Source organism: Erpetoichthys calabaricus, chromosome 17 (genome assembly GCF_900747795.2).
Source record: "Erpetoichthys calabaricus chromosome 17, fErpCal1.3, whole genome shotgun sequence".
NCBI lineage: Eukaryota > Metazoa > Chordata > Cladistia > Polypteriformes > Polypteridae > Erpetoichthys > Erpetoichthys calabaricus.
Genome location: NC_041410.2, coordinates 5,040,407 through 5,068,392, shown reverse-complemented (window position 1 = coordinate 5,068,392; position 27,986 = coordinate 5,040,407). Strand labels below are relative to the sequence as shown.

General features: G+C 44.1%; 1 protein-coding gene across 1 annotated transcript; it reads left to right on the top strand.

The window, feature by feature from the left end:
* LOC114667320 (uroplakin-1a-like) lies at positions 1–27,726 on the top strand. The gene is made up of 8 exons (XM_028822590.2): positions 1–74; positions 3,318–3,406; positions 13,513–13,713; positions 16,744–16,818; positions 18,644–18,751; positions 21,534–21,710; positions 25,315–25,398; positions 26,892–27,726. Exons 2-8 carry the CDS (start codon positions 3,338–3,340, stop codon positions 26,934–26,936), a joined length of 759 nt encoding a protein of 252 aa, XP_028678423.1. The 5' UTR covers positions 1–74; positions 3,318–3,337; the 3' UTR covers positions 26,937–27,726.
* Positions 27,727–27,986: the final 260 nt, after the last annotated feature.

Below are 27,986 nucleotides of genomic sequence, written 5' to 3'. Positions count from 1 at the left end.
CGCCGATGCGCTTTAAGAGTGTCGCCGCAGGTGGAGACGCTTTAGTATCGGAGTCTGAGACACACCGTGCGCAGGTATGTGGCTTCTCGGTTGGCCTTCAGTTTTCATTTTTGAGGGTTTTGTACGCGAAGAGGGGTGTAGGGTGAAGTTAACTTGGTCTCTGGTGAGTCCTCTTAAGGCTGTTTTCTGGCCATCGGACCTTACTGTTATCCTATGTTAGTGTTCCCTAATTCTATTTTCTTATTTATTTGGTCTTTTTTTCCCCCACTTTCTTCATCATATAAACCACTTTGAGCGACATCATTTGTATGAAAATGTGCTATAGAAATAAATGTTGTTGTTTGAGGCTTCGGTGGGCTTATCGATCACATTTAGGGTTCTGTTCTCTGCGCGGTTCGTTTAAGGCGGTTAGTCCAGTTTCGCTCCATCATGGAAGCCGAATTTTAAAATGACTTTCTACGAATTTGTCTAATAAATCTCACTTCGAGTTTCTCCGTTTAGGTGAGACCTCTTAAAGGGAAACGTGTCGTGATGTTGTTGCGTCCTTTCAAACTCTTTGCGGTTCTTTCGGTTCCTCGGACCGATTGATGGATGGACGGACGCTTTTCCTTTTGTATTTGTAAACGCCACTGAGCACATTCAAGGAAGATCTTTTGAAAATGTCACCTGTGTCACTGCATGGGGCGCTGGTTGGGTGTGTCGCTAAGCCGCGACTTTAAAGGAATGCCGTTGAGACAGGTCTGCTCTTTAAGAGCCCACACACACTCTTAACTTTTATCGATCCCTGTGGTGACTTCTTGTAATAAGCAGTTTTCATTTTTAACCTGGTGGTTTTAGTTATTTAAGTAATGCGACGACGCCATATCAAAAGTTTGCTCGTTTGGGGCTAAGGTGTGTGTGTGTGTGTTTGGCTTTTTTAGCTTCTGTGTTTAGGACTTTTCACGAGTCCTTTATGGCTGCTGGACTCCTGGCCGGGGTTTGTCCTTTCCTCTCCAGCCAATGGCGATTGCGCAACAGTGAATCGAGTTGGGCGGGTTGGAAAATCGGTCAACAACATTTATTTCTAGAGCACATCTTCATACAAATGATGTCATGTAAACCACCTTGAGCGACGAAGAAAGAGAAAAAAATGCAAAATATATAAGAAAATAAAATTAGGGAACACGAATTAACATAAAATAAAAACTAAGGTGCGATGACCTGTACAGAGTGGGCAGCTGTGGAAATTTAAATAGAAGAACAGGATTATAAGAATCCTCCTATATCTTTATTTTTCGATAATTAAATGACTTTATCCAAATGCCTTTCCATAGTTGACACCACCTCTTGGCTGTCTTAGATCTGCTGTGCAGGCCCATTAAACTAAATATATTTGTTCAGAATTCTGCTGCTCGTCTACTTACACACACTAAGAAATCTGCTGACTTCACTCCAGTCCTTTGTGATTTGCACTGGTTACCAGTCTTTACAAGAATCAAATATAAAATTATTCTCATCACCTTTAAAGCCCTTCATGGTTTAGCCCCTCATTATCTATCTGAGCTGCTGCCCGGGCATTAAGGTCATCGGACGCTCGCTCACTGAACCTAAATACAGGTGAGTGACTATGGGGGGCAGAGATCTCCGTGTGGTGGCCCCTAAAATGTGGAGTGCTCTTCCTCTCAGTCTTCACCAGGAAAAATCTCTTCTTCATTTCAAACGCCTGTTGAAGACACCTCTCTTCAATTAGTATTGTTATTCATTTTCTTGTATGTAATTTCTATTGTCTTGTTAATGTGTTTTATTGAATTGTAAAGTTTTAAGGCGCTACATAAATAAAACTTATTATTATTAAGAGTTGCTGAGGGTCGTCCAGTGGTTTGGCGGTGACCATCTTGTGACTTGGAGTCCGTTTTCTTAGCCACTATACTCCACGTCATGTGATATCATTAAATATCTGTTTATGGCCTTGCTAATTAGCATACCATTTATAAAATTATCCGTGGATTTGTTTTTATTGATTTATTTTTTAATTATGTAGACCTATGTGGCACTATAGTCCACTGTGGCAGCCACACGTTCAAAGCAGGAGCCACCTCATTATCACGTTAAGACCATTTTAGAACCTGCCAGTCACCCTCGTCCATGGCATCGGTTCACAAATGCACACGGAGTGGCTGGCGGTGGGACGTAGTGGTGAAGGTGTTGGACCTCAAACCCTGAGGTTGTAGGTACAAATCCCACCGCTGCCACCAGTGTGTGACCCTGAGCAAGTCACGTCACCTGCTCCAATTAATAACAAAATACAAAAGAAATGAAACCGATTTGTTATCTTAAATATTGTAAGTCGCTCTGGGTAAAGGTGTCAGTCAGATAATTAATAATAATAATAATAATAATAATGGAGGGCCCACCTCTGCCAGAAAGTCCACAGGAGCTCCAGCCTGTCTGTCCCCATTCTTTCATATCTGAGTATTTGCTATCGGGTATTCGACTCTGAGATGTGACGTCTCGGCCTCCTATTTTTACGGTAATTTCCTCCCTTGCTGGTCGGATGAACTGGTTTAGCAGGCTTGACGCTTTCTTTCTGACGCGTTTCTCAAGATTTTGGTGCCTTCATTTTGTTCTTCAGAGCGAGAGAAGCCATTGGAGGCTGAATATTTTGGTCATCAGTCACTCGCCACAAGAATTTGGTATGCACTTCTTGATGTTTGGTCTCCTGTCTGTTTTGTAGATACTTCATTATATTTATATAGTGCTTTTCAAGTCACTTGGCATAGACATTGAGAGCCACCTCCTCCTCCACCACCACTCATAGGTAGCATCCAACCTACAGGATGGGACGGCAGCCATTCTTGCACAAGTATGCTCACCACATTAGCTATTAGGAGGTGAGAGAGATGGTTAGCCAATTAGGTGGGCACAGAATGGGCGAGGCCACAGTGGGCACCCAACTTGTTTCAAAAGATGCCCAATGATCTTTAATGACCTCAGACAGTCAGGACTTTGGTTTTATGTCTCATCTGAGGGACAACAATGTAAGCTTTTCCTAGATGAGCACTGGCTGCTTAGCTTCAGGTGGAGTACCTGTTCATAAGTGCAGGTGGGATGGTGCCTCTAAAGGGGTAGACTGGTCTGACGCACGCAGCTTCTTGACTTTTGGGTGGATGGACTCGACCCTGGCAGGACTCTGATTCATTGTATTTATTTATGATGTGTCCAAGATGGGGAAGCTGGCTGGACAAATGAGCCTGGTGGACGGAATGTTCTCCTCTCGATGGTCAAACGTTTGGGTTTATGTTCTTATTTATTGATGTATTCTCTCTTTGACTTTACAGAACTCTGAGTTGATAGCAACATGGCTGATGGAAAAGGGGAATCACCGGGTCTTAAGGCCACGCTGATTATAGGCAATATCTTTATTATGGTAAGTCTCTCTGCCCAGCTGTCCTTCTTTGAACCTAAATAAACGGTGGCAACAAACCCTCCAGAAGTCCACAATGGCTCCAAATCTGCCCTGCAAATGAATTTTCAAACTGGTCGATTTTATTTCTGCTACCTTTTGAGTTGTTGTCTTCTGCTCCTTCATCTGTTGGTCACTTTTGTAGCTGTACATTTCTGTCACTGCTCATACTTCACTGATGGGTTCATTTTCTGCTCCATCTGTTTCATTTTCTAATCTACTGTAGTATATGCGTATTAGCTGTGGTACCCACCTAAGACAAGTTGCAATCTAAGCAATCAATAAAGACCTCGCCATTAACATTTGCTGTGCACCGTGTTTTTTAATGCATGTAATTTTTCATTCCAACAGATGGCACATCACAAATTTTGCAGTAATACAATGCTTTACTGCTTATTTCTGATGTGCCATCTGTTGAAAAGACAAATTATGCCTCTGTTATATGCCATTTGCTATGGGATTTGTAAAAGTAGTGTTAATGTTTGTGAGGCACCATCTGTTGGAATAACACTCATACCAACCAGACAGACCCACACACATGCACAGACACATCTTTATTAAGGTGGATCCATAGCATCTTTCACTTTCTGTTTATTTCCATTTACAATGTGCTTTTACTGCGGTGGGTTGGCACCCTGCCCGGGATTGGTTCCTGCCTTGTGCCCTGTGTTGGCTGGGATTGGCTCCAGCAGACCCCCGTGACCCTGTGTTCGGATTCAGCAGGTTGGACAATGGATGGATGGATGGATGTGCTTTTAGTTATGTGAGCTTTCAGAAATATGCACCAGGGGAAATGAAAAATTCTACTTTTTGAAAAGCTTTCATCCATATTTTTACCAGTCGTCCTTAATAAATAAACATGGAGATTTTATCAGAGTGTGGTGGGCAGCGTGTTCTCGTCGGACTGGTCTCTAAACCTCAAGTCCGCTGCCTCATTTCCATTTCTGACCCCTCAGGTGCACTGGGTGAATGTGCCCAGATGTGGGGATATGGAAGCGATGGCATTACGTCCACAACTGAAAATGGGCACATAGAGAATTTGGTGTCTAAAGTGGTGAAGGTGAAGGCGTTGGGTTGGGCGTCATTACTGAAGGGTTCTGAATGTCAAAGGTTTGCTGCTTTAAAACTGGCCTAGCAGTTAGAGAAGTGGGCACCCGGTCAAACCTGTTGGGATGTTTGTTGTTAAAAGTTGATACTTGCCAAGTTGTTTGTTGTGTTGTGCCCGTCAGTGAAGGTATTGGACTCTGACATGCTACCAATTTCAAGGGTGGACACCATCCCATGTGCCTTATAGACAAATATCTTGTGTTTTAAAGCAACGTCCCTAGTAATTAGGGCAGCGGGCACACCAGAATTGGGGTCCGGGATTGAAAGTGAACATTTTTAGGAAGTTTAAAACTGGGATGACGTTTGTTGTTGAAGGGCGCGCTGTATGGCGATGATTGTGTTTGAAACTGCGTGGCCTGGCGGCTGGGGCAGTGGACGCTTGGTAATGGTGGTCACTGCTGAAGTTGGACTCCTAGCAAGGTGTGTTGTATTTAAAGCCATGTGGTATACTGGTTAGTGCAGGAATGGGGGGCTCTTTAGTACAGAAAGTAGATGTCCTGCGAGGTTTATCTTTTGTGTGGCTTACTGGTTAGGACGCTTAACTTCTAAAGTAAACTCCATTCTGATTCATGGTGTGACCCTGATTGAGCTACTGAACTGGTCATTTTATTTTTGTATTTGTAGAAATAGTTGAACTGTCTGAGGTGGGTTGGCACCCTGCCCGGGATTGGTTCCTGCCTTGTGCCCTGTGTTGGCTGGGATTGGCTCCAGCAGACCCCTGTGTTTGGATTCAGTGGGTTGGAAGATGGATGGATGGATAGTTGAACTGTGCACTTGTGAGTAGAAAGTAGCTTTGGATGAAGATGTCCTGTTTAAAGGAATAAAAGATGGTGTGTGTGTGTGTGTATATAATTAACCTTGGCGAGCAGAGAGACACACAGGTACTTATTATGTCTGTCATTCCAACCAATGGTGCATCACATCCATCCATTATCCAACCCACTATATCCTAACCACAGGGTCATGGGGGTCTGCTGGAGCCAATCTCAGCCAATACGGGGCACAAGGCAGGAAACAAACCTCGGGCAGGGTGCCAGCCCACCGCAGGGCACACACACACACCCAATAAGCACACGCCAGGGACAATTTAGGATCACCAATGCGTCTAACCTGCATGTCTTTGGACTGTGGGAGGAAACCCACGCAGACACGGGGAGAACATCACAAACCATTGATATCACGCATTTTATTACTGCAAATGTTTGTAATTCGCCATCTGTTAGAATGAAAAAGGTCGTGCATTTTATTACTACACACAATGCAAAACAGATGGTGTGCTGCATTTTTCATTCTAACAGATGGCGAATTACAAACATTTGTACAGCACAGCTAGTAGAAGACGGCATACACACCCCCACACGCCTCTGCTATGTGCCATTCGGTATGGGGTTTGTAAAAGCGGTGGTCATGTCTGTTTGTGATGCTCCGTCTCTTGGAATGACAAATGCCTTGCATTTTATTATGAAACATCTTTTTGGAATGACAGACATAGCCAGCCTGACGGATGCACTGACACTTACTCTGTAATTAAGGGGTGTGTGTGTGTGTGTGTAGGACTTTGAATGGTGAACGTTTAAATTACTCCCGACCCCAGGGTGCTGGGGTCAATGCCTGGCTGCCATTAGTGTGAGTTTGCATGTTCTCGCTTTCCCCGTGTGCTCTGGTGTCGTCCTCCATTGTCTGATGTCTGATTTACTGCTGCCCTGTTCATGATGGTGGGAGTGACTTTCTCTTTGTCCGTCTGATACGGTCATTTATGGTGATTTTTATTTATTTATTAACGATTAAGGGAATGAATTTATTTATGTAACATCTGGAGTACAGGCAGCTTTACCTTACTGTGTAACTTGGTAGAGGTTGGCCTCGGCCTCTACACAGCCCTGGCTCCAGGCAAAAATAGTAAGGGGGGGCACATCTCAAATACTAGTGGGGGACATGATGTGATAGTCCCAAAAATCCAACGGGCAACTGTATGTGGTGGTGGTGGTCTGTAAGACCTTAGCCTGGCTAAATGACTCCCTGGACATGGAATGGTAGGCTAGAAATGTGGATGGCCAGTCAAGAAATTCAATTTGGTGGAGAAGCAGAAGGATGTTGTGGGCAGGGAGTTTTACTCGACTTTAAGGCACCGGACTAAGAGGAGCCTGGCATCGAATGTGGGGGCAGAAAGTGCCTCGTGGTGTGACTGCTGGGGCAAACATGGACCACCGTTTCAAAGTGCATTCCCTGGCCTGCCGTTTTGTGTCCATAAGAATAAGTCAGGCTGGTGCCTCCTGACACGCCAAGACAAGAAAGCCCCCCCACATGTGACACTTTGTTCGGCCCCCCCCTTGATGTGTAGTTATGCAAGACGTTGAGCCTTTTGGGGTTCCTCACTCTTTGTCCCTCTAGACCTAAAAAACTTTTTATTATTGGGCCATTTTCTGGTGCAGGAAACGACCCCCTCATGATAGAGTAAGCCAACAGAAGGACTTGGGAGTTTGTGCAGGTCACAGACCCCCTAATCGGATACGAGGGGCCAAAGTTACTGGGGATGGGGATCTGTAATGTTGGCATAGGGAGTGTCATTTCAGTTATGCTGCTTCAAGCTTGCTGATCACAAATATGATTACAGTTCTGATGTGTGATCATTTCAAGTTGGTTCATTTTGTTACTGGTGGTCCTGACAGTGTAAGAAATAACACATTTCAAACTTGAACCTGTGGGCTCTCGTTTAGATTACTTCAAGGTGAGGGCAAATGAATGTGATCCTTTGTCACCCCTTGATGGGGGTCCATAGAGGGCTAGTAAACGACAGATTTTTATTACAATTGAAAATATTTCAAGTTTAAAGTGGAGCACACTTTTGTTTTTAAATATTTCTAATATCTGACACAACTTTTCTTTACTATGTATGAAGTCAGGGGGGCTTACACTAATTCAGATTTTTTTTTTTATAAAACTTTTTGTCTTGTGAATTTCCCCTTGGGATTAATAAAATCTATCTATCTATTATATAGTGCCTAATAGATATATAGTGCCTTTTACTCTATTATATAGTGCCTTACACTATTATATAGTGCCTTTCACTCTATCTATTAGAGTGAAAGGCACTATATAATAGATAGTGAAAGGCACTATATATCTATCAGAGTGAAAGACACTATATAATAGATATATAGTGCCTTTCACTCTCTATCTATCTATTACAGTGAAAGGCACTATATATCTATCTATTAGAGTGAAAGGCACTATATAATAGATAGTGAAAGGCACTATATATTTATCAGAGTGAAAGACACTATATAATAGATAGATATATAGTGCCTTTCACTCTATCTATTATATAGTGTCTTTCACTCTGATAGATATATAGTGCCTTTCACTCTATTATATAGTGCCTTTCACTCTCTATTATATAGTGTCTTTCACTCTGATAGATATATAGTGCCTTTCACTCTCTATTATATAGTGCCTTTCACTCTAATAGATAGATAGATAGAGAGTGAAAGGCACTATATATCTATCTATTATATAGTGTCTTTCACTCTGATAGATATATAGTGCCTTTCACTCTATTATATAGTGCCTTTCACTCTCTATCTATCTATTAGAGTGAAAGGAACTATATAATAGATAGTGAAAGGCACTATATATCTATCTATCAGAGTGAAAGACACTATATAATAGATAGATACATAGTGCCTTTCACTCTCTATCTTTTCTGCTTTTTGAATTTAACTCTTTACCCTGAAATAAAAGAGAGGCATTTAGTGACCTCAATGTTACAAGAGGAGGTCCCCGCCCGTCCTCCGCACAACAATGCTGTCAAACAGGACTGAGAAAGCTGCTGATGGCTGTGTGCCCGGGTGGGGGGGCATTGTTCATTTGCGACGTCTGATGGGCGACGCCCTGGAGGAATGAGAGCGGGCGTGTGGAAGCGTCGGCCTGCGGTGTGAACGGTGGAGCTGATGTCTGTCGCTTGTTTGGTGTCGTCTTGTGCTCAGGAGAGCTGCAGATTGTTGAGGTTGGAGGTGTTGGGCACAAGTGAGGCCATCACCTGCTTCAGTTGTGGGACTGGAGGTTTGCATTTGCTGTGGATGAAGATGTTAAAAGTGTGGAGTTGTAGTTTTTTCATCTGCTTCACTTTCTTAGTGTTATCTGTATAAGCACCCCCTCCTACTAATATGGTCTACAATTGTAAGCAGACTTGAATGAAGGGGTCTGCTAAATCCTCATAAATTCTGCAAACCTGCAAAAATCGGCCAATGGTGTAAGGAACCGAAGCCACACTGGGCACAAAGTGCTTTGACAATTGGAACGATCCTAAATAAATGTATTAAAGCGGCAAACAATCCTGGCAGGATGTCAGGGAGTCACAGAGGACAATGACAGTTTTAGACTTCACCTTTTAAAAGTGGACACTATTACTTACATGGATTTTTTTGTATGTAAATTGAGCTACATTATTTGTATGAAACTGTGCTATATGCAGTAAATAAATGTTGTTGCTGTTGTATTTACATTTTAACAATCCCAGGATGTGCACGTTGGGTGAACTGGTGATACTAAATTGTCCCAGTGTAGGTAGGACGTGTGATGTTGCTGCGAGGGATTCTGCTATACGATGTCGTGTCCTGTCGTGTCGTATGGTCCCTTAACTTAACTACGAGGCCAGAGGGCCTGTTGTGTGTTGAACCCTCGGTGCATCTTCTGTGTCGGGGAAACCATCTTTCAACTTGGCATGTTCTTCTACAACTGCTACACAAAATGGATTTTGGCTTTCCATGTCACAATGTGGCCTCAGTTGTAGCCCAAGAGAAGGGGCTCTGTGTAAACGAGCAGTAGTAAGGCAACTTGTGCTATTTTATATATATATATATAAATATTCATTGCATTCATAGTCCGAGTCCCGACCTGATTGTATGGGTGGTTACCTACCAGGTAACGTATGTGGTTGGTCTACCATTCGGCAAACACCCGTGCATTACCTGGTAGGTAACCACCCATACAATCAGGTCGAGACTCGGACTACGAATGCAATGAATATTATATGTATGTGTGTGTGTGTGTGTGTGGATTTTTTATATATATATATATATATATACACAATGTCTGCCTGTCTCCGTTTTTCACGAGAGAACTACTTAATGGATTTAGATCTTTTTTTTTCTTTTTCTAGAATTTTCTTGAACATTCCGGTTGATTTTGCAACTTCTCTCATCACGCTAAGTATCAGAGTTTGCTTGCAGGAGTGATATGTTCACACTAATCCGAGACAGAGGCTGTGGGCCGAGGGGAGGGGGAAGCGTGACGTAAGGAGTGGGGAGCCGGGTGGGACCCTCCTTCGTTGTCCTGTTTCACTAATATGGCCAGTATATATGTATGTATGTGTGTGTGTGTGTGTGTGTGTGTGTGTTGTAAAACAAACACACAAGAAATGATAAAAGTTTGGGGTTTCCGTTCCCGTATACTGTAACACAGTTCTTTAAATTCACAGTCAGTTTGCACATATGACAATCAACATCAATCAAATAACAGTTGGACAATTTATGGGGTGGACATGGAATGCTGGGAAGGAGCTGCAGTGGTAGATGGACTGCAGTGACGTCATCAGATGGGGACCAAGGGGGAAACGAAGGGAACCCGGAAATGTCTTGTGGTTTAGCGAGTCCGGGTGTATTCATGGCAGTGCTGCTTCATTCTTCCTGAGGGAACAACTAAAGAGAGTTTAGTACCCCATCGTTGTCCCCTGGTATGAGGTTTTGTGGTACGTGTCGGGTCCTTAAGCTGCTCCCCATGTGCTCGTGCGTGACAGTGTATGTGTATGTGTGTGTATGTGTGTGTGTATAAATAAGAGGATATCCTGGGACGAGACTTTTTGCCAAGAGATTTTGACAAGCCCCGCCCTCCTGTCAAACATTTACAGCCACACCCACAGTCCACTGACGTCTCATTTGCGTGAATGCGATTGGCAGAGCTCTCCGCTCCAAGCGGGGTCGGAAATAAAAGACAAAGAGTAGAAGACAAAGTTGAACGTCGTAGAGAGGTTCAAAAACGTTGGCACAGAGCAGGTTAGAGATTATGAAAGTACTAAAATTTGGAAGTCAAAAAACTGATAGTAAAGATCGCATTAGCACTAACAAACAGAAATTGTTACTCCGTTTGTGAAAAGAGATCGAATATCTGAACATAGGTGATATGTCAGAAGTATGTAGATATTGTTCGGGTTTAACCTTTAAGTCTGAGACTTGTAGATCGTCTAATTTGTGTTGCCATCAGGGAAAAGTCGTGTTGCTTCCCAATGAAGAGGCCTATCCGTGAGAATTAAAAGATTTGTTGTTTTGATGAAAGTGAAATCCACAAACGCGAGCGGCAGCCTGCTAGTGTGTGTGTATCTGTGTGTATGTATATTAGAGAGAGATATGAAATGCCAGTATGTTCCTATACTGGCCTACACCCTTTGACCAGCCTGGACCAAATTTTGTGTAGTTGCTCTCTAGGACCATACAGACAAGAACGACTACTTTGATACCCTAAATGTTGACACCGGGGGTCCCAGTCTGAGTGTGTTTGGTTTGTGTCTCCCTCCCTCCTCCTTTGTATTTGTTGGCACATCAGTGCCACCTGCTGGCTCAGAGCAAGTGAGACATTTGAGCAGACTGAAGCCGGACGAGCAGACAAAATGACCAGAGCGTAACGTGACCAGGCGACCCTCCGTGTCGCTCCTCTCTACTGCGATACAAAATGGAGTATTATGTGCTTGCTTTCTTTTTTTTTTTTCTTTTTCCGCATGGAGGCGTTGGGTGAGGCTCAATCGAGAGTGGAAGTGCAGTGCTTCTCAAAAGGGTTGTTGTTCAATGCCTGCTTTGTTGTCTTTCCTTCATGTCCACCTGGGACTAAGAGGACAAGTCGGACATGACAACTCCGTTCAGCATCGTAACCGTGAAGGTGAACGCAATCCTGGAATCCAAAGAACAACTTGTTGACTCTCAAGGGCAGAGACGTTCATAGAGTGGCAGTGGGACTGACAGGTGGGACAGCTAGCGATAAAGATGGGGGCCACCGTTTTAAGAGACACACAAGCCTTTGCTTTGTTTCCTTATCCCATTCTACAAACACACCTGGGCAACGCCAGATATTTTGACTAGTCTGCGATTCACCGGAGTACGTTTCTTTTGTGCTTTTCTTTCCCCAGTTGGTGCACAAGCAGGAGAAGCGACACACAGTGGTGTCAGTAGTCACACAGTGGTGTCAGTAGTGGGATTTGCTCCAACAACTTCTGTGTTCTGAAACCCAAAGCCTTGACGGCTCCACCGCTCAGATGGAGGGAGGACCCCAGTTAGTAACTGGAGCTGACGTAGTTCTCCTTTTAGCTTGACTGGCTACAATGGTGGCGTTTCAGTTTTAAGAAACTGCTAACAACCTGTTACTGTAACACGGCTTTCTCAGAGCTTCATTTTAGTGTCGCCCTGATATTCTGGATATGCATTGAATTGTCGTTTTCTTTTCATGGCTGCACACTCCGTACTAACCCCTACTTTCTCTGGTGTCCTTGTTCCGGTTTTCTGAGGGGGTGATCTGTGCCTCCACCACCTGATCACAGCACCCATTACCTTGATGGTTTGAAGGCCAGAGGTCCACATGACCATCATCATCATCATCTAGTTCTTCCATGAGAACTGATTTGAGATCATTGATGATAGATAAATGGCCATTGGGGGCCGGGTGGTCTCGTGGCCTTGGAACCCCTGCAGATTTTGTTTTTATTTTTCTGCAGCTCCTCTTGGCCATCGGACCTTCCTTTTACTTTTTTTTTTCTTTGTTACTTAGAATTGCCTAATCTTCTTTTATTTTTTTCGTTCTTCATCTTGTAAAGTGCTTTGAGCTTCATCATTTGTATGAAAACGTGTGACAGAAATAAACGATGATGTTGTTCATACGCCTTTCAAGGGGGTTTGGCACAGACTGGAGTTTGTGTCCCACAGGCCCCCCTTTGCAGAGCTTTGGTGCATCCTTTTAGTTCTTTATTTCGCATTATACAATTTCTTGTATTAGGAATTTGTTAGTTTTTGCATACCCCTTGGGGTCAGCCATTGTACAGCGCCCCTGGAGCAATTACAGGTTAAGGGTCTTGCTCAAGGGCCCAGCAGAGTAGGATCCCTTTTGGCGGGGATTCGAACCGGCAACCTTCTGGATACCAGCACAGATCCTTAGCCTCAGAGCCACCACTCCGCCCAAAGTGGCAGAGTCTGTCAGCGTAACCTTCAGGGGCCCAACTGCTCACGATGGCTAAGCTGTGCGGAGAATGCTCAAATATTTCTCTCTCCTGCTGCTTGATCACTTCACTAAAAACTCCAAAGGGGAGACCACCAAACCCCTAATTTGGAAAGGGAGAAATGGACTTAATAGCCGCGAAAGTGCAGACATCGCCAATCGCTTGGTCACGCCATCCTCGGTCGTTCCACTACTATATTTTAAAATGGGAGCAAACTCTGCAAGTCCCTTAATTTGAAAGCCTGTAATTTTCTTTCTTGCTTAATCTGTTAAATCCCCCTCCGTATTTTTCTTGGGTTGAGGCCGAGCGTTGATTGGCATTACATTGGTGGCCAATGGTGTATAACAAACTCCAAACTTTTGATTTGATAAAAACGCAGGTGTAATTCTGTACCGTTTTAAACAAATGTCAGGTGTAAAGAGTAAAATAATCATTTAGGTGGCTCACGAAGACCTGTCACTTATGCTGAGGTGACAAATCTCACTGCACAGATTATGTAACATAAAGTAGGGGTCCCCCCCTCCCCCAACCGTTCTGAGTCCGCGGTTCCCGACTGATCGGTTTCAGGACGTCTCTTCAGTCCTTTTTTATTTACGGTGACTTCACGTTTGTCCCAGTTGTCGTGTCTTTTTGCCATTGATCTGTTTTACTAATAAAACGTTACAAGTGAATTGCCTCGAACTGACGCGCTCTTTTTGTTTTCTAGCTCTGTGGCATCACCCTCTTTGCTGAAACCGTCTGGGTGGTAACGGACGGCTACAAAGTGTACCCCCTGACGGCCGTGTCGGGAAAAGACGACATCTTTGCGGGGGCCTGGATCGCCATCTTCACCGGCTTTGCCTTCTTCTGCACATCGGTGTATGGGATCATTTCCGTAGCCCGAGAAAGCCGATCCATGCTGATGTTGGTAAGTAGAATTTCGAGTTCTTTACTGTCAAGTTTCCTTTCTGCTGAGGGCCAAGTGTATTGTAATTGTAGAAGACACAGGGTGGTCCCGTGCTAATTTATGGGGGCGTCTTTCTAATTAAAGTGCCATCAGCCATTGATTACTGGCTGTATTCACCAGGGTCTGACACGGACGAGACTGGCTACTCCATGGAGATTTACAGGTTTTTATGCAGATAATTTGAACAAATGCCCCTCTCTGTTTGAGATTCAGTGGTTATGGTCACACACTCACTTCTGGGGGTCCTTGGTATTTCTAGGCATAAGCAATCACACACAGAATGAAGGTGAATTAGGGTGGCGTCCCAAAATAAGTATGCTGCTTAGGGCCAAATAAGATAGAAAACGGCCCTGCAGATGTAGCTACAGTCACTGAGCAAATTATTAGGACCACCTGGACCCCTGCTTCTCCATGCAATCATCTGATTGGCTGATCATGAGGCAGCAGCACACTGCATGAAATCGTGCAGGTTTACTTAAGGAGCCTCCGTTCATTTTCACATCAAACACCACAATTTGGGTGCGATGTTGATGGCTGCTTTGAGTATTTGTGTAACTGCTGATCTCCCCGGGGGGCTTCACACTCCCATCTCTACAGTTCACCCAGACTGGTACCAAAAACCCTCCCGTGAGCAGCGATTCTGTGGAAGAAAGAGGTCAACTGGTTGGGGCCGATGGAAAGGCCACAGACGCTCTGATGACCTCTCTGTACGACTGTGGGAGGCAGAAACGCACAGCACAGTCTCACCTTGAGGCGGTGGGCTACCATATTAGAAGACCATGAAAATGATCTGAGGGTGCAGTGGGCACAGGTTGACCAAGACTGATGAAGCGTGATTTCCGTGGAGGCACACGGACCCCAAAAGCAGGAGTCCATGAACCCAACCGAGCAGCAGGTGGTGGTGTAATGGCATTTGGAATAACACACTTTGGGGCCCTTAGTACCAATCCATCATCATCATCACTTGAATACCACGGCCTATTTGAGTACTGCTGCTGACCATGTGGACCCCTTCATGGCCACAATTTTATAAAATCTTCCAGCATGATAACACATCGTGTTGCAAAGGAAGAGTCGTCTCAGACGGACTTTGTGAACTTGACTGGGAAGATCACTGAACTCATTGTCATCACATCTGAACACCTTTGGGTTGTGTTGGAACTGGAGATCCACAGCGTCAATGTGCAGCTGACAAATCTGCAGAAATTGCCAACGTGGACCAGAATTTCAAAAGAAGTTTCCAGCAGCTTGTGGAATCCACGACCTGAAGAACCGAGGCTGTTTAGGGTCTCCTTTTGCATTCAACGCATTGGCGGTCCAAAGAACAAACGTAAAGAAGAAGACACTCGGAGAATCTGAAACGGGAGGAAACGGCCAACGCTGCGCCTTGACTTTGTACTCTTGGCCCAGGTGTCTTGTAGCCAGCAGTAACAACTTGGGAACCGTGACAAGGGGAGCAGATCAGCAAGCTAAATGAGCAGGATGGTCAAAACTCCTGAAGCACATGGCTACCGATGAGATGGCGCAGATGTTTGTTGAATTCATCGTCTGCTACGTTTTCAGGATACAAAGGGCTAAAAGCGATTGGGGTCTGTTGACTTTTCAGGTGGGCAGCCTTCATTTGAAGGGGTTATTGATGGTAACCATGAAGATGGAGGAGGTCTGTGAAGAGCTGGTTGACGTGAGCTATTGTGGAGCAGTGCGTCTCCTCTCTTTGGGTTTCTTTCTTCTCCATCTGCCCCCCTCCTGCATTTTTGTTGTCGTCTTTCAGGACAGTTGGTCACCTTTAAACTTTAAAATCCACTCTTTGAATAAAAATCTGTGCAACGTCTTCCAAGCTCGTCGAGAAATCTTTCACGGTTTAATTTTCATAGGCTCTCTTGGTGCCTCACCGTGACTGCTCTTTTAGCAAGTCGGATGTTTTTATTTCTTTTTAGTTTTTCTGGTGGGTACCGGGGGGGGTGGGGGGGTGGTGGTGATGTTGGGTTCTATGTTGTAATATTAATCTGATGGGACAACCAGATGATAAGACCAGTTTGTGTTTTTAAATTTGGTTGTTTAACAACGCGACCTCCTCTGCATTTAAACGTAAAGTCTCCTTGATGGTGGCGGAAGACGAATTTGAAAGCTGTTCGGTTGGAGGTGAATGAATGGCCCTCGTGGTCCAAAACCAGCAGTAAGCCGATGAAATCGGAGCCAGCAGGAGGGAGTTGTCCCCCCCCATCACCACCAGCCACGGGCAGAGCCGAGGAGAGGAAGGTGACTCCTTGTGATGTAAAGACTGAAACTAACAAGCTAGGAGTCCGAGATCTGCAGATTCTCTCCAAAGCTTCACAAATCTGCTGTTTTGTTTTCCCCTAAGCCACTTATTCCATCATGGAGTCAAGGGGAGAGGGACCCTCATCTTGCACTGGACACCCACACTCCCCTGACTTCTACTGGTCCGATTTAGCATCGCCGTGTCCTTCTTTTTTTTTTGGGATGAAGAGGAGCTTCGGCTTCCTCCGGTGCAGCAACAAACAACCTGCTGAAGAAGCACTCGGGACCTCCAGACCTGCACCTCAGTGTGCACCAAAGTGGTGCCAGATGTTTTTAAATTCAGGCTAAAGCTACAAATACAGAGCTCGTGAGGCAGGCCGACAGAGCGTTTCACCCGTCCATTACCGTCCTTTTATACTTGAGGAGTTCATTAGTTCAACTTCCACTCTCCTCCTGGAAGCTGAACCTTTTTGCACTCCGTATCTAGGCCGCTTGCCCCTGCGCCCGTCTGGGGTTTCTTTTGCTACTGAGTGGAGACTTGAGAGCCAGGGTCTCGTCGTTGAGGATGTTCATATTCTTATGTGAAGTAGATGTGCTCCATGATGACAGGCTGTCCCATCTGCAGATTAGGAGACCTCTTTGCTGAAGCCTTGTAACCCGCTCTTCTCAATGAAATGTTTGGGGGGCTATAAAACTCATTATTATTTCTCTTTGTTTGTCTCTTTTCTACAGTACCTGGTTCTGATGCTGATCATCTACATCTTTGAATCTGCCTCTTGCATCACTTCCTTCACCAACAGAGATTATGTAAGGATCCCCCCTACAGAGGGGCTCTTTGTTTGACAGCTTGTTCACTTTATGCTCCCAATTGAAGGTCCTCATTAATGTAAGCAACTGTTAAATATGGCAGTACATCAAAAAGTAAAGGCAATTTGAAAATGAAGCGGTTCGAAGCTGACGCAATACAACACGTTTGCAGTGGCTCATGGGTAGTTAGTCTAATTGAAGCCAAGGTAAATGCACTGTGGGATTGTACCATTTGGTGCGAGATGGGTAACCAAAGTCGCCATCCACTATGCCACTGGTATCCACACGTGCAGCATGGGTGGACAATGTCATCCGTGTAACTTTGTTTCTTTTGATGAATGGGCTTCCTGCTTGGATTGTAACGTGAGCCACGTAACTGAGCGAGTGTCACGTTTGGGATGGCACTGCCAAAAAGGGAGAGTGGCGATCGTTTATGCCCAGGGGCAGAGTGGAGCAGATGAACAAGGGTGGGTTTGACGCTGCTGCCACCTTCCAGCTTTGTTCTTCACTTGGCTGTTAGTCAGTCATTTTCCAACCTCCTAACACGGGGGGGTCTGCTGGAGCCACTCCCAGCCACCACTGGGCGCAAGGCAGGAACAAATCCTGGGCACGGCGACTCTTCATTCAGCTGTTTTGTTAGAAAACCCATCACTTGGATGAGCCCAAAAAAAAAAATTATGATTTACACAAGGGCAGCGCAGTGGGTAGCGCTGTTGCCTCGCAGTTAGGAGACTCTTCCCGGGTCCTCCCTGCGTGGAGTTTGCATGTTCTCCCCGTGTCTGCTTGGGTTTCCTCCCACAGTCCAGAGACATGCAGGTTAGGTGGATTGGCGATTCTAAATTATCCTTAGTGTGTGGGTCCTGCGGTGAGCTGGCCCCCTGCCCGGGGTTTGTTTCCTGCCTTGTGCCCTGTGTTGGCTGGGATTGGCTCCAGCAGACCCCCGTGACCCTGTAGTTAGGATATAGCGGGTTGGATGATGGATGGATGGATTCACAGAAGTAACTTGGCCTGCAAAATCAAAGAGAAAATAACTCGTTAGCCACGGCCTTGGGCAGTGGGGTAGCAGAGTTCGTGCCCTCCAACATATCTGAATATGGTAACCTATTTAAATAGAAAATTAAAATGATGTATAGAGAAAAATGAAGATAAATTATTGCTGTTTCTCTATATATATATATATGAATAAATCTATGCAAAATGTTTCACATTTTATAAGCATCAGCTAGACAAGAATATAGTATAGATGCTGCACTGATAAGCCGTGTTCTGAATATTAGTTTAATATAATTATGCTACGAAAACCAGTGTAGTGTACAAGTGATAGGTGGGGAGGTTTGAACGCATTCAGATTGATAACGAAACAAAATTATAAAGGATTTATCTTCCTATAAATTATCAGTGTAATGTTTATTTTTTTATTAAAAATTAATTAATAAATTTCAACTGCTGTGTCTGATGCCGTCACAGAAGGACAAATTCTTTTTGAAGCATGTGTGGATCATTCCTGAGTGATATTTTTCCAATCCCTGCTGCTTACACACAAACTGTACTGAGTCCTTTGGCCAATAATGCCATCCCCCCAAAAATGTGCTGCCCAGGGCAGACCGCCCGCTCCTATAGCCATGCCACTTACCTTGGGTCACACGCAAGTGTTGGGTTGTAATTTGAAGTGGAGGTGGCGTCTGGTATTTCCACATTTGTGTACTTGAGTGAGTCCGGTGGCCTAGACGTCTGACAGATGTGTGTGTGTGTGTGTGAGAGGGGACACCTTTTTTGTACAATACAGTAAGAACTGTCACTAATGAAGAATCATCTCTTTCTTTAGATGGTGGGCAATAGCAACCTCATTAAGAAGCAGATGCTCCAGTACTACACAGATGCATCAAATCCTGGACAGCTGGTTACCAGCACCTGGAACAGAATCATGCTTGGCGTAGGTATCGCTCGTGGGGATGCTGTACTGTGTGTCGAGCTCGCTCTCCCTGTTAGTGGATGTCCTTTCGCTGTGCTGCTGTTTTTCTCCCTAAATTGTATTCTAGTGATTGGGTTACACTCGATGCATTTTGTTGCCCAACATCGTAAAAATGCTTCCCTTTTATAGGATCTACCTGTGCATATTTGGGCTCAGTTGCTCGATTGTCTGATTCTACCCTCTGGCCTGGCATTCATGATGTTACTTTATTTTTTAGGCACGCTGCCCACTCCTTTCAGAATCTCTCCGTCTCATTCCTATTCATTATACACACAAACTGCCTGCAGTACTCTACTGAATAGCACACATTAAACTCGTCATGTTGTCTTATCGTGTTTCCTCAAGTATGTGCCAGATAACAGAAGTTTAACCCATTATGCCCAAAACGTTCTCTCCACCTCCCAGACCTCCCTTCCTCCTGTCCATTTAGGCCCACAAGTTGCCTCCCTTGCACTGACATGCAAAACCCTTCAAGTCGCTGGGCCATCCCATAATGCAGGGGTCCTCGGTCCCAGTCCTGGAGGGCCGCAGTGGCTGCAGGTTTTTGCTCAAACTCAGTTGCTTAATTAGAAAGCAGTTCTTGCCACTAATTTAATTTCATGGCTTCTCGGTGCTTTAACTCTGCCATGTCGGCTCATTCTCGTAGTTGAGATTTTCTTCCCCTTTCTAAGGATGTCATCTCACCAAATGATTTGAAGGCTAAAATGAAGGAGTCATTCTCCGGCCTTCACTTTTTTTCTCTCCACTTTCCTTCCAAGGATTTAATTAAACCCAATAGTGCGTGATAAACACACACAGGTGGCAGTGGCAACAAGCTCAATGGAGAAATGCTGGTCTTTGGCATGTTATTGCTAATTAGCAGCCATTAAAAACCGACTAAAATAAGCAGTAAGGGTTCAAAAATCTTAGTGAGCGACACATCTAAAGTGAAGCAGAAGTGTTACTGGAGCACTAAGGGCTTCTTATTAAGCAATCGGGTTGGAGCAAAAACCTGCGGCCCTCCAGGACCCTGATTAAGGACCCCCTGCCATAAGGCGCCAAGCAGATTTTTTTTTTTTCAGTTCTCTCCTCTCTCTCTGTAATGTCCCTGCTGGATCCCAATATTATTATTATTTCTAGGATTTCATCCTGGAGGTGGGCAGGTGGATGTGTTGGGAGGTCAACTTAATGCCAAAAATAAAACTTTTTATATCTCATTCTCCATTGCCATTGGGTGGGCACTTCCTACCCATAGCCTGCCAACATGACAAGAAAGGAGATCCCATTATCTGAAGAACTGCTGCCCGCTGTCAAATGAACACTTTGAATGTGAGCATCCGATTGGCTCCCCATCGCCTCGCACAGCTTTTTACCTAACAGGTTATGCCTTTCCAGCACTGTGCTCACTTACAGCCCTGCTCAGGGTGACGCTTGACGCTCCCCCAGATGTTGGAACTGGAGCTGTCAGTCCTACCGCTCAACTTAAAATGATCTTGGACCGCTACAGACAGATTTGGCCATGTAAGCCAATGTTGCCTTACACGACTTCTAGTCCTAGTGCAGCGGTTCTCAAACTGTGGGCCATATGTGGCATAAGTTCACTATTCGTACGAAAATGTTAAACTTGTAGCGGTATATCGGCAGCAAAAAAATATAGGAATAAATTTTATTAGGGGTTCAAAAAAACGTTAGGGGGGCGCGATTAAAACGGTTGAGAAACCCTGTCCTAGGGTATGTCCACCTTGCCGATCTTGTCGCTGGACCATGTCAATTTTAAGCCACTGAAAAATCATATTTTACAACTGCATGCCAAACTTGTACCACACTCATGCTTGTCACTTTTTCTGACCACCAATAACGTGGTACCTGACCGAGCCGGTGCTGTACAAAGGGTTAACCGCTGCTGCGAGTTCAGCTCCCATCTCTCATCTTTTCCATTCTGTTGTGGCGTGTAAAACGAGAGACATCAGACAGACGAGCTTCTCTACTGTCCGAGGGGTCCAGAGACCCTGTGTTCCTTTCATCACTATCACTAAGCAGTTCTTCAAGTAATGGGATCTCCTTTCTTGTCATGTTGGCAGGCAATGGGTAGGAAGTGCCCACCTGATGGCAATGCAGAATGGGATAATGCACTGTACCTCCGGGTGGGCACTCCTCGGATGTCCACTCTCATGCCCTACAGTTAAACGCCTAATCAAAGCAGTCCCAATTTAATTTTTTTGATTGGACGAGCTTCAGACTTGTTTGAGTGAGTTGCTGGGTATGTCGCATTATGTGTCTGGGTTTATAGGAGGACACCGCCCACCGCCTCCGACCCCCTAAAATTCTGTGAATCGAGGCCATGACTGGAAGCCCCATAATGTGACGTGACTTTGCCGTGCAGTGGCTCGGTCTCCCTAACCAGCTGTACGAGTCGTCCTTTACACGCCCCTCACTCCATAGTTCTGTGTTCGTTGTGGGAGAAGTGAGTTGGAAAAAGTGACATCTATTTAAAAAGTAAAGTGCTTGGGAGTAAGAAGAGTCCATTTAAACGTTTTGAGTGATAAATGTAAATGCAATTAGCTCTAAAATAGGATATGTAATGAGATACTGTAGTCGCATCATGACTTGTGTACAGCAGACTCTACACGTTCATTTACTCAATGGTTTTTTATCCCATTATTTTAGGCCGCAGGTCAGTTTAAGGGCAGATGTCTCATGTAGCGTATGTCTTAATCAAGGTAATAAATGCACACTTAAAAATGTTTTCTTCTTTCTCTCTCAGCAACAATGCTGTGGCGCTGATAGCCCCCTGGACTGGGTGACTTACAACTCAACCTTCTCAGTCATCAATTCTAATGGCAACACCTTCCCTCTTAACTGCTGTGCACGACAGACCAACTACTTGGTGGCCAACCTGAATGCCTGCAATGCCGGAGATATGAACTACATCAATGCAAATGTAAGACACGGACTTTATTGTGGGTTTTGTTTTAAATAATCGCATTGTGCTTACCTGTATATCTGGGGATGAGGGAGTCCCCTAGAGCAGGGGTGTCAAACTCCAGGCCTGGTGGGCCACAGTGGCTGCAGGTTTTCATTCTCCCCCTTTTTTCCTAATCAGTGATCAGTTTTCACTGCTAATTAACTTCTTTTCCCTTCATTTTAATTAGCCCTATTTTTAAGAATTCAGTCCTCTGAGTTGATTTGTTTCTTCATTCAACAACAGCCAAACAGAAATGAGACATGAAGCGAGAACAGATGAGCAGCTAAACAGGGATTTCAAACTCCAACCTCTCTCTTAATCAGAAGCCCATTCTTGCTGTTAATTATTGTTAATTCCATGGCTTGTTACTGCTCTCATTCTGCCACAGCAGACATTTCCAAAACTGCTGATTTTTCTGTTTTTCCTAAGAACACCGTCAAGATGTTTTGGTGACCTGAGCAGACCAACATGACCGAGACCTTCACCTTTCTTTATTATTGAGATAGTGTGTGATGGCCACAGGTGAGCCGGTCATGTGGCGACTCATGTTGTGTCTCATTATTGTTTTGGTTGCTAATTAAGGAATAAGAAACAACTATGGGGCCTAAGTCACGTCAATTAAAACAAAGGCAAAAAGAAGTGAATTAGTAGCAAAAAGGGTCACTAATGAAGAAGATGGTTAGAATGAAAACCTGCAGCCACTGCGGCCCTCCAGGACCGGAGTTCGACACACGTGTCCTACAGAATCGTGATGTTACCGTCATGGTTAAAATGACTCTGGGGACCCTCCAATAAATATTCGCTTATTATAAGCCAAGAGGAAAGAATTAAGGAGTTGAACCTCTTTGGTATAAGCAAACCAAAACTACAAGGTGGCATGACTGGTATGTTTGGAATTATGAAGGGAAGTGGCACAGGGTGTGTTGCTGGTGTTCTTTTAAAACGAGTGTCCCCAACAAGAGGGAACACCACAGGAATCTTAAGGGTAAGCACCATACAAATGTGAAACTTCCTTTGCACGGAGAACCAACAGACAAGAGTCCAAGTAATGGGGTAGACGGTAGGTTCTTTAAAAATCCTGACTGGGAATCCCTTTGTAGGGTGGGCTGAATTTGACATTTAGGCTTTTTCAGAGGCACCATAAAAACTAACGGCATCTTTTAATTACGACTGTATCTTCTTATCTAATATGCTACCATGGCGTTTGTTTGTTTGTCTGTCCAGGATTTTAAATCACCTGTAGCTCACAAACCGTTTGACCGATTGACCTGAAATTTGGTACACATATACTACGTGAATCTACTGTCCACTTTTGGGGTGAATTTTATTACTCTTATTTTATTTTATTTTATTGTAGAATCAACTCTCGGCAGTATGCATGCGCCGCACAACTGTCGTTCTCATTCCCTACCACCTTCGCCGTCACTTCCCCTACCTCTTCATATCTTAAGTCTTCAATCTGCCTTAAGAATGATTTAAGTGAAAAATTAAGAAAAACGTACTAAGTAATTGCAACACAAACACTCACTTAATCAGTTTTAACGTGAAAAGATGCAGACAAACGAAGAGAAGAAGCAGGCCGCTAGGGTGGAGAACAGAAGAGCTGCTCAGGAAGGAGCAAGCGCATCAACCTCTGAGCAAACGAATGATAAACATAGAGAGAGAGTAAGAAAACTAGAAGTGAAGTGGACTCACTGCACATTATCGTTACAGCAGTGCGCCGTTATTGGTTGTTTCATATTTACCTTCACACCCCCATGTCAAATATGAATTGTTTGTAATATAAAAGTACAATATGAAATATCACTTACATTAACGCATTAAATGTTTAAGTTCCAAAAAAAAGCACACAAATACCATTAACGATATTGAAATGATAGAAGTTGCACTTTTAAGTTTATCTCAGTTACAAAACACTGACAAAATATAAGCAAGTTTCAAAATATGCAAAACATTCGGGTGCAAAAAATGCTTCAACTTTTCAAACTAGTTAACCTGTTTGCTTCATCATAGAAACGGCCATCATAGTTTTGTAAGGTGGAACCTTCCAATCCATCATCCTGGAATGGTGTCGTTCAGGTAATGCTAGACCTTCATGGAAGACGATGCCCCACCTCATTTCCACTTGGTGGTCCGGCATTACCTGAACAACACCATTCCAGGACGATGGATTGGAAGAGGAGGACAACAACATCTTGCTCGTCTATGGCTTCCCAGGTCTCCAGACCTTAAACCCTGTGATTTTTATCTATGGGGCCACATTAAAGAAAGAGTATATGTTTGTTTGTTCCACCTGTGCCCACTAATCTTCAAGATTTGTGACATTGATTTAAGGAAGCTGTGAATTCCGTAACCAGGGACCAATTGACTTGTGTGGGGCAAGAAATGGTCTACCGTTTTGATGTTTGTCACACTACACACGGTGCTCATGTTGAGTGCATGCAACCTTAAGGACCATGGGACTGAACTGTCCTCTATCCAGTGATGGGTGGAATGTGTTTGTTTGTCTTATACAGTTTGTTTGAAATACATTTTTGAAATTTTGAATAGCCCTGTATTATAGCAAATAATAGTAGCCCCTCTCCAATACACACTAGAAGTACAAAACAAAAAAAAGAAGTCAGCTTCTGACTTGGCTTCTAATAATGGAGCAGTACCAGGGGATCACAATAAAAAATCCCCGAATCCCCGTCACTGCCAAAAGAAATCCCACTCTGCTGGGCCCTTGAGCAAGGCCCTTAACCTGTAATTGCTCCAGGGGGCGCTGTACAATGGCTGACCCTGCGCTCTGACCCCAACGGGTATGCGAAAAAAACTAACAAACACTGTTGTAAGTCGCTCTGGATAAGAGCGTCTGCTAAATGATGTAAATGTAAATGTAAATAAAGGTGTACTGCTGTAAGTACGAAGGAGCCCCAGTAACGTTTCTTGACGCACTTCTGCTTGCTGAAAAGTCCTCCATGCTGGTGTGTCACAGAGAGCACAGGCAGCATTGTTCATAAAGGAAACCATTTTGACTTGATTCTCGACAACCTCCAGCAGGTCCATTGGGTGTCCCATAACTGATCCTGCCTTCTTTGTCAGTTTGTTGATTTGGTGGGCCTCTTTTGAAGCGATGCTAATGGCCGAGCACAGCACACTGGCCATCAGAGTTCTAGAATACGTAAAAGATGTCACTATCCACAGTGAAGAAGTGAAGTCTGTCTTCTGTATTTCAGCTTTTTTTTTTTTTTTTTTTTTTTAAGTAACCAGCCTTCCATTGGTGTGGACCCTCAAGTACTTGTAGCAGTGTAGCACCTCGACACCCCCTCTCTGAATACTGACTGGACAAAGAGGCTCTTCAGTGCAGGAGTTTCGCATGTTAGCATAAGGAAGGTGGCTAAAGTGGCCTCTGCAAATGAGGAGCAGCTGCTGGAAGATTAAGTTTTGGATGACATTTAGTGAAATGCAACATTAGATTTGCAGCGAGTTGCCTTTATAAACGAAGGATTGACCATTTTGGGTTTTGATGATAAAGTCTTGTTCCCTACCACACCAAAGCACTGTAACTGTTTGAACAAATGCTTTTCTTTTCTTGCAGGGTTGTTTTCCCTACATTCAGTTTGCTCTTGACCGATACACCTGGGGCGTCTCTTGGTTTGGATTCGCCATTCTCATGTTTACAGTAAGTAACTACTACAAATTAAGATGAGTAAACTGAACTGGTCGTTTTGGGGGTTAAACGTGGGGTATTGGAATTGCTGGGGAGACTTTTGGACATCCTGATCTTCTGAAACAATGAAGCATAGTCTGCCATGTATGGTTTTCACTTCGTATAATGCAAGGGTCCCGTGTGAGATGAAATGGTTTAAGATTTTGGCCTGGATGTATACGTTTAATTATGTCAGTCCCCAAAAAGGATTCGCTGACTTTGAGAACATCAATTAGAGAGACTAAGCTCTCGGAGTGCAAAATCTTTTGTTAAAATAGTAATTTTGTCACGAGTACAGTGAAATGTTTGCTGGCATGTCCATCTAAAACACAAAATTATCACCACTGTCTGACAAATTAATCAAATACAGAACTTCAATAAAACGCAAATGACGTGATCTACACCTTTACCCCGTTGCGGTTTCCCTTCATTTGTGTTGCATAATGGTTAAGGCTTTGAACTTCAACCCCTGAGGTTGTGGGTTCAAATCCTGCTACTGACGCTGTGTGATCCCAAGCAAGTCACTTGACCTGCCTGCGCGCCAATTTAAAATAAATAAATAAATGTAACAAATTGTATCGTAAATGTTATAAGTTGCCTTGGATAATGGCGTCAGCCAAACAAGTACATTTTTCCTCCGCTTTCACAGTAGCATTTGAAAAATGTTAAGCAACCACTCCGACCCAAGACCCCCTAAAGATATTTTATGCAGGCTTGGCGTCGGTCTTGTAAGATGTCTTTAGTTGATGCATAAAATGAAGGATAACAAATACAATAAAGTGCTATACGTTACACTAAAACATTTGTATGATTTAGAAGAATCTAAAGAGATTTCAAATAAAGAGAACACAAAAGATGTTCCGCGTTTTCATTTATCTGAAATGGCTTGAAATGTAATCTGACTAAATTCTATCCAGCTGTCCATGCCAGGTGGGTGATTTTCCTGTCCACTCCCTTAAGGCTCAAAATCCTTGATTTCCTATCACTTGTGAGAAATTCCAACTGATCCCCCTCCACAGGGGACTTCTTAGTGGTGAGGGGCAGCAAGGAAGAAAAGATGACCTGCTGCTGTGTAACAGGAGACCCTCGTCATTGCAGTTACAAACCAGAGGCCCGCTTGATCACCTGGATGGGAGGAGTACCTTTCAGCTCAACTGGGAAAGCTTTCAGGCCTTGATGGCCGACCTCCCCATGTGAGGATTTGAGAAGGAGCCCGGAAGGGTCCTAAGCAATTTCTCCTGTGTGTGACGTCCCATTCATATTCCTAACTTGCTTATTATCCAGGGCAGGGATGTGGGAAAGCAAAATCGGGTACAATCCTTGGCAAGGGCACAGAGTGACATTCCCTGAAGACATTAATAAGTCAAAACACTAGCACCATTTTTTTTTTTTTTGACTATTTAAAAAATTGTAATCAATAATATTTTGGCACCCTTTGTTAACTTTTTTATTTTCTCTATTTTCAGCTGCCAGTGATGCTTTTGGCAATGGTCTTCTACGTCCGGCTCTGAGGAATTGTCCAGCTCTTAAAATGTAAATAGTTTTTAACCCCTGACACGTCTCGCCACACGTGTTGATTCTTTCTGCCAGTTGAGACAATCCCCTCGCCAGCCCTTTTAATGGACCTGACTGCTTTTGACGCAGATGCCACCCTCCATCTTGCCGAACAGCATTTGCACAGCCTTTTATGTCTAACGGTTGGTGCCTTTTATTTTATTTTTTTATATATCAGAAAAATTCTATCAAGGCAGTTGTTGATTGACTGCTCGGTTTTTGCATGGAATCTTCTAAAAGAGGAAGAACGTGAATTTTGAATCTACTAAACATTCTCTCTATGTCCAAATACAACCTTTTACAAAACCTAAAGGGTGAGCTCTCTGGGACCACGCAGCGTTCATGGAGCCCGGCGTTCAGCTTCAGATGCTCGGTACGTGTAGACGTCAAGTTGGAGGTTGTGGACGCCGATCTTCTCTTAAGCTTGCCCTGCTATTACCAAATCGCCTGAAGAGTTCGGCGAGCTGCAGTTCTACAAGAAAGCTTCTGTCTGAGTGCTTCTACAGATTTTGTTGGGGTGTTTTTATTAAATTTTGTAAAGTTTCTGTGTAACACACATCCAGATCGTCCTATGCTATTTGTCTATTGAAATGCTCCATACGGATAGGCTGGATTGAAAGTATTGTGCTTTACTTAATGAAATCTGGCACCGAAGCGAAGCTTTCTTTCTGGATATCTAAATGTGTCCCTAGTGCTGCAAAATGTTCTGTAAGGTTCTTCAACTTTAATAAAAAAATGAAACATGAATTGTTTGAGTGTGAATATGGTATTTACTGCAGGATTGATGCAGTAGTTAAAGGTTAGACTGGGCTCTGTCTAACCTGTCTAATACTGATGCTCTGTGTAAGAGAGGACAGAGCCGACTATACTTCCTTAGAAGGCTGGCGTCCTTAAACATCTGCAATAAGATGCTGCAGATGTTCTATCAGACGGTTTTGGCGAGCGCCCTCTATGCGGTGGTGTGCTGGGGAGGCAGCATAAAGAAGAGGGACGCCTCACGCCTGGAC

Excerpts from the sequence above, each read along its gene's own strand:
- LOC114667320 (XM_028822590.2), top strand. The coding sequence starts at position 3,338 with ATGGCTGATGGAAAAGGGGAATCACCGGGTCTTAAGGCCACGCTGATT. Across the intron at positions 3,407-13,512 it reads TAGGCAATATCTTTATTATG|CTCTGTGGCATCACCCTCTT; the intron begins GTAAGTCTCTCT and ends TTTGTTTTCTAG. Across the intron at positions 16,819-18,643 it reads CCTTCACCAACAGAGATTAT|ATGGTGGGCAATAGCAACCT; the intron begins GTAAGGATCCCC and ends CTCTTTCTTTAG.